Here is a 6777-nt window from a genome sequence, read left to right as displayed (position 1 = left end):
AAAAAAAAAAAGAATAGTGGTGAGTAATTAACAATTAGTATATTTGTGTAAAACACATGAGAGAATAAAATTGGAGACTGCTTTTGTTGACCAGTAAAGGAACACTCGAGAGAATCGTTAACCATTGGTGCGCTCCACGACGGCTACTGATCCGACCTGAATGCCACATTACTTAAACAGTTAAAATAAACCCATTGGCTTTGTTTTCGATGGTTTTTATCCTTTCTTTTTCTTGTTTTTTTGCTTATTGACAATCTTTTTCTATTTATCGAGTGGAAATCATATGAAAACCATATTGAAATACAGACAAAAAGAAAACAATTTTTGTTTGGTCAATAAACGTTAATACGTTATATAATCTTTGCCAAGGATAGATATCGTTCGTTCAATAAAAAAAAAAAAGGGATAGATATCGTAAGTCAAATTGAAACGTTGTATAACTGCATAACATGAACACATCAATAATATAGGTGAAATTCGAAAGAACAACGTAGCATATATTTTCTTTATTGCATAGTTAAACAATCCAGTATCACAATAAATTGCCAACTTCTGATTCATATCTACTGAAGTAACTATGAATAATATAATTTATCATTAGGGAAAATACCCTTAGGTAGGTGAGAATGATATTGTTGCACAACTCCTTTTTATGATAACAATACTTTAAAACATGTTTGAAACAAATAATATGTTTTTTTTTTTAATTTCGATAAAACGCTAGTCTATATACCTGAAATTAAACCACACGATTAATGATAAAAAATAATACATATTCATCGATTGGCTAATACCATTTTGCACGATCACATGCATATAAATTTTCTCGTCGACAAATAACAACAATTACAAAAGAAATAAAAAAATAACAACAATTACAAAAGAAACAAAAAATAACAACAATTACAATGTTTAAACAAAAAATCATTTTGGTCAAACCATGCAAATGTATGAGTTTTGTTTACTTAAGATCTTTTTTTTTTTGCATGCAGCTTTTGTTTACTTAAGATCATTTCATTAATAATAATGTAATTTCCACTTGTATGATGTACTACAAGTCTACAAATCTAAAATTACATTAAACACGCTAAAACACATATATAGGTAGTGAATGGGAGTGGCTTAATTGTAAAAAGTGGGACGGTTTATTATGAATGTCATTTGAGTTCACCAATCAACATAAAGATGCTGTGCGTTTTCTCTTTTGCTAATAAAAAAATAGTAGTTCAAAGTGCGATTCAAATTTGCAAAAAGAAACTGAAAAACGCATTCAACAGTAATAACGCTCATATTTCATGTGTTTTGGAATTTTTTTATGCGGTTTTGTAAGCATATATATTTATTGCATGCTAATGTTTTTATTTATCAGAAATGTATTTCTCTCAGTTTTTTATAAAATCAATTATATTAAAATTGTATTTACGGTGATACAAGATTATTTTTAGAATATTATTTTGTAAAATTTGTTATCCAATTTACTTTATTTTTTAAAATTATACATCTTCCTTGAATTATACTTCAACTGTACAATTTTATTTTTCCAAATCTTTATCATTTTTTAAAATATTATATAAATATATATATATGTGTATAACCAAATATATTGTTAAAAGTAAAATAACATGTTTAAAAATTTTCTTATTAAGAACCAAAACATTTTCTTATTAACAATACCGCTAATAGTTTTTTCACAATCACACATTATTTTGTATCACTTATTTATTATAAACCGCATTTGTCCCATAAATATTTTTCTTCCGCATGTACCGCAGTTGAACCGTACTGTACAGTAAAACCGCTTTTCTTATACAACCAAATATGTTGTTACGATTGATATCAGTCGTTATAGGTTTGAACAAATATATTTTGTTAGAATTATGTGCTGCCATCTGCCGACACGGTACGCACAACCCAACATTAATAAAGTCAAATAAATTTATTTTAAACCAATTGGGGCTGGCTATTTTTACAAAACAAATTCTTTAAGCAACTATGTAGTCTATCTCTTACGTCTTTTTATCTAATAGATATTTTAGTTTCTTCTGATCTAGTTTGTAAAGATAAGATTTGCTTTCTTTTTCCTGCTAGTTGCTCTCATAGTTGCTCATTTTAAACCCTACAGATCGATGTATATCTTTACACATTTACATGTAATGTGTATATACGTATCAATTTATATACAATAGTGTATTCGTGGTTATACACATACACACAACAAACACACATGTATATTCTGTATTCATATAATGTATATGATGTACATAGATAGAACAACTATATAGAGTCTTATCACATATTAATTATGGCGAACAAGTAAAACTTTATTGACATGTAGATTGACTTTTCTTGTGTCGATTTCGTAATCCTCTTCTGTATACGTGCCAATGATCAGAACCATAATTAAAATTAGGAAACTTATGGAGTCAATTGCTAAATGATGCATTAGTTTAGTGACTTAATCATGTGTGGCAAATAGTTGAAACAAGCCGGTCCATATTAAGAGTTAAGTAATATAATTATAAAAATGTAACCCAAAAGACCCGGAGACAATTAGCTTACGTACATCGAGGTCAACGAAGTCAATAGTTTTGCCAAATGTATGAAGTCAATAGAGAATCGCCCAAATATATCTGTCCAGAGCTTCATTTGCATTTAAAATCCTTCGCATGGTTTAAATCTCAAATTTATGACACATCTGTTAGGAAAAAAATAAGGAGACAAAGTACTATACTACATATCAACATCATTGATTTATGGTCTTTAGTTCTTTACGTCCATTCAAACTTGTTAACTCTTCTTTACGCTGTTTCCCTTACTCCAATGTAATAGCGTGGAGGAGATAAAACAGCGCAGAGCACCGCGGCTAATTAGTTATATGTTCCATTTGAAAATCAACACGATAATACATTGTAGTTATGTGTCATTAATTTGAACGTATAAATAAAAGTTCAAATCACGTGAAAGATTACAAAGCGAGAACCATATCTAGTTGGTTGTAGTAATTAAATACATATACTGTATACGCATCCTCATATATATCCGGTCGTTGTGACTTATTATAGAGAAGACATTTCAATATATGCATATAAAACCTTTGAGTTATTCAAATAGCGTGGACGAATTGAATCCACAATATATTTAAGTTTCTTTCTAATTATAGACTAGTCGGAGCTCCAATAATAATATAATCCATCATGAGAGATTATTTTCATGGTAGTGTGAATATATATTACATGGCCTACCGTAAGACACTATATGAGAAAAATGTGTAATTTCTTTATTCTTTCTAGAATTACATTTCCTTTTTGAATTTATATAGAAGAAAATAGTATTAGGAATAACACGACTGTAAGCTTAATGAGAGGGTCCAAGTCAGCATTTATAACATAAATACTATACAGCGGGACCTGCATGCAGTTAGGCTCTCTCCAAATGTCAAATAATTTAACATTTTTTTCCACCGTCAAATATTCCAATTTCAAGTTGGAAAATTAAAATGGAAAGATGAGAAAATTAATAGAAGAAGGAGCAGAAGTGTGAATGGTACTTCATTAACAGAGAGGGAAATGTATGATTAGTTATACAAGTCAAAAGCCTTATAGAAGAAGAAGAAGAAACAAATAACGTTACAAGTCAAGCCAGACAGATGGGTTTTGCGAAAGCCAAGACTACTATAAATAAACATGATGAAAAACCAACAATTTATATGAAAGTATAGTATTATCGTTAACTTTCATTCAAATAAAAACATAAACAACATCTCGAGTAGATGATATCGAATGGAGACGAGTATAAAAAAGTCTCGGGGTCGTAAGAGTATAACAAAAGTCAGAACATTGTTTAATAAACAAAACCAAAGAAAAATTAAAATTAAGTTTTAAAACAAAGGTTGTCAATAATTATCACCTCACGGTGTCATTTGACAAACTTTGCCGTTATGGGCTGATCTGTGGCCCATTTACTAATAGATATCAGTAATTTAGTTGGAAACAGTAAGCATCGTAAACCACCAACCGAAAAGGAACATCCATCCTCAGGGTCTGCCATTTTCTAAGCTCTTCTAACCCAGGGAAAAATCATCGGATGTTTCACTCTTGTTAATTTTAATTCTATTGTAGAGACAAGTTTGGTCAATCCATATATGGTGATATCCATTAACCTCAAAAAAAAAAGGGAACAGTAACGTGGTGTGATACAAACAACACAGATACAGGGGAGGGCGTAAGTAAGAATGTGTATCAATTAATATTATCATATATCTAAGAGAGACCAACAAAAATGATATTACAGTGAAGGAAGAAGATTGAGTTCTTACTTTCTTCTTTTTGTGGGATAATTTCACACTCTTTTCTCCTTCGATGTTATTTGTGCGGGGAGTCTTCTTGAAGAGTAATGCTTCGTATACTAATTACACATAAATTCTCTAATCCTCATCTCATCTCCTTGCTCTCCAAGTCAAATCTCTTCCTACCTCTCTTTCTCGGCTATTGCGAATTCAGGGGTAGTGTGGGCATCCCTTTCGCGTGTTGGCTCTCCATTTCCAGTAGCATTAGCGACTTTTGCCTCTGGTATCTGTTTCTCTTCGCTGCTAGCGCTGCAACAACACACATACAAAGACAGAGAGAGTGAGAGAGATCAAAATTCAAGAATGTCCTTCATCATCTTCAATATTGAGGAATTTTACTTACATGTCAAATCGTGAGGAGGAGCAAAGTCGTAATCATGCCTTCCTCTCCAGATGCAGCACAAGTAAATGACCAGGAGAACCAGAGTGACAAACACCACACAAGATATGGCTATGGCTATTTTACCCCCTTTGGATAAGTGGCCATTCTCCCATAATAGTGGACATGACGGAAGAGATGGTACGCCGCATAATCCTTTGTTTCCAGAGAGACTGTAAAAAGGAAGGAAATTGTTGTAGAGCGTGAGCTTATGGATCAAAGAACAAAGCCATTGATAATAAAAAGGAAGGTAAGTTGCCATTGATGAAACAAATATAGACTACATTATTACTATTACATGTGGACTTTTAAATTTAACTTACTCGATAATTCCACCATGAACACCAACTGAATAAACCTCCTCTGGTACCTTTCCTTGCAATTCGTTGCCATTCAAAAGCCTAACAACACATCATAGAGAAATCAATCAGCGTTCATGTTAACGCCAATAAAGATGGTTGTCATCAAAACCTTGTTAGGCATACTCTACTTATTAATCATCTAATATTGAATGCTAATATAGTTGTGTTAACATGAATCATTATTTCCTTGTCTTTCAAATAGATAGTGGTTGTTTTTCACATTGATTGGAGAAAAATATTGACACAGAACAGTTACGTTAGAAATAATGTTATGAAGCAGATTCTTACACGAGCTTTAGGCTTGACAAGGACAGACTTTCAGGTATTGGTCCTGTGAGCTGATTGTTTGATAAGTCACTGCAATCCAAATAGGCAAACAATAAACACAAATGTACCGAGCCAGAATTGTTTCTTTGGTTTCTCTAAACCAACTCTAATATCATTGTTTTATTGTCAGGTACGCATTTAAAATAAGTTATCTACAATTTGAAGTAGTAACAAGCTGAAAAGATTTCCGTTTATGCATTTATAATCAAATTTTGGCAACTGATGATGGACCGAGGTATGTTAACTTACAGACTCACAAGGGATTTATGCCCAAGACCCAAAGGTAGTTGACCAGTTAAGGTATTTGAACTCAAGTTCCTGCAAGAAAACAAATGAAAAACTCATAAATGCCTTTTCCCAGAGAATATGAGATAATCGAGTTACTTTGTGTCTCACAATCCAAATGCATTACAAAGAGCTACGAAATCTGAGAAAGATAAACAAAGTCAATAGTTGAGATACTTACAAGCTATTCAAATTCGTCAGCAGACTTATTTGTTCACTGATGAATCCTTTCAAGCCTTGGCTTCCAAGGTCTCTGAAACAAGTAAAGAAATATATAACAACTCCCTATATTAAGCATTACATGATAACATATTAATAGTAAGAAAACCACAATGCAGACATAAGAAACAACGAGCACCAAAATAAGGCAATATTACCATCCATAGTTAACACTATTCCAAGAAGTTGCTGGAAACTTATTATAATGCCCAGAATACAAAATTCCAGATAAACAAATTAATTTGTAACCCATAATCAAGTCCTTTGCTTTCCTTTATCACACAACGTGACGGTATTTAAGACAAGCCAGTTCTAGTTACTGTCTGCATCCATGAAACTCACATTTGGAATATCACAAGAGCAGATCCTTGTGAGTTTGCCCGGCATGAGACTCCTTCCCAAGCATCCCAGTTAGTAGGAGCACATGGATCACCATTCCAACCCATTCTATCAGGTACACGTAGCGAATCCTTCAATGCTTTCATAGCAGTCACTGCAAAACAAACCAATTTGCTCAAGGCTTATTATTATTCTCAGAAGTCAAATCAAATCAAGAAAAAACATAAATGTTTTTATCCACCAAAAACAGTGTTCGACTATCCTTTTTAATCTGGCATACCTTGTTCAGGCACTGTAGCCATATCAGCAGGAACAATAGCGTAATTCTCAAGCCCACTAATGATCGGTGCACCGGAAACAGAAGACAATTTCACAGTCACAGTCGTACTACTCAGATTCTTCACAGTATAGTTCAAACTAAACGCAGCAAATCCACCAACCTCATGGAACACATCAACTCTGCTCACATTGTTATCATTCACAACAAGATCAAACACTCTTTGCCCAGCCTTCTTCACAGT

At 32.6% G+C, this 6777-nt stretch overlaps 1 protein-coding gene across 2 annotated transcripts in view; it reads right to left on the bottom strand.

Annotated features, from left to right (window-relative positions):
• LOC104776685 (putative leucine-rich repeat receptor-like serine/threonine-protein kinase At2g14440) overlaps window positions 4126–6777 on the bottom strand; it is a 5210-nt gene continuing 2558 nt past the window's right edge. The window contains exons 3-10 of one of the 2 annotated variants that reach the window (XM_010500790.2): window positions 6537–6765; window positions 6260–6410; window positions 5880–5951; window positions 5663–5731; window positions 5375–5443; window positions 5048–5125; window positions 4689–4897; window positions 4126–4594 (exon numbers count right to left, since the gene is read on the bottom strand). In XM_010500790.2, the coding sequence (XP_010499092.1) occupies window positions 4485–4594; window positions 4689–4897; window positions 5048–5125; window positions 5375–5443; window positions 5663–5731; window positions 5880–5951; window positions 6260–6410; window positions 6537–6765 (987 nt within the window). In that variant the 3' untranslated portion in view covers window positions 4126–4484. The remainder of the gene's footprint in view (window positions 4595–4688; window positions 4898–5047; window positions 5126–5374; window positions 5444–5662; window positions 5732–5879; window positions 5952–6259; window positions 6411–6536; window positions 6766–6777) is intronic. The other variant, XM_010500791.2, reaches the window with a different exon arrangement.

This window comes from Camelina sativa, chromosome 3, assembly GCF_000633955.1.
Source record: "Camelina sativa cultivar DH55 chromosome 3, Cs, whole genome shotgun sequence".
Classification (NCBI taxonomy): domain Eukaryota; kingdom Viridiplantae; phylum Streptophyta; class Magnoliopsida; order Brassicales; family Brassicaceae; genus Camelina; species Camelina sativa.
Note: the sequence above shows the minus strand (reverse complement) of the source record. Positions and strands in the feature narration are given on the sequence as shown.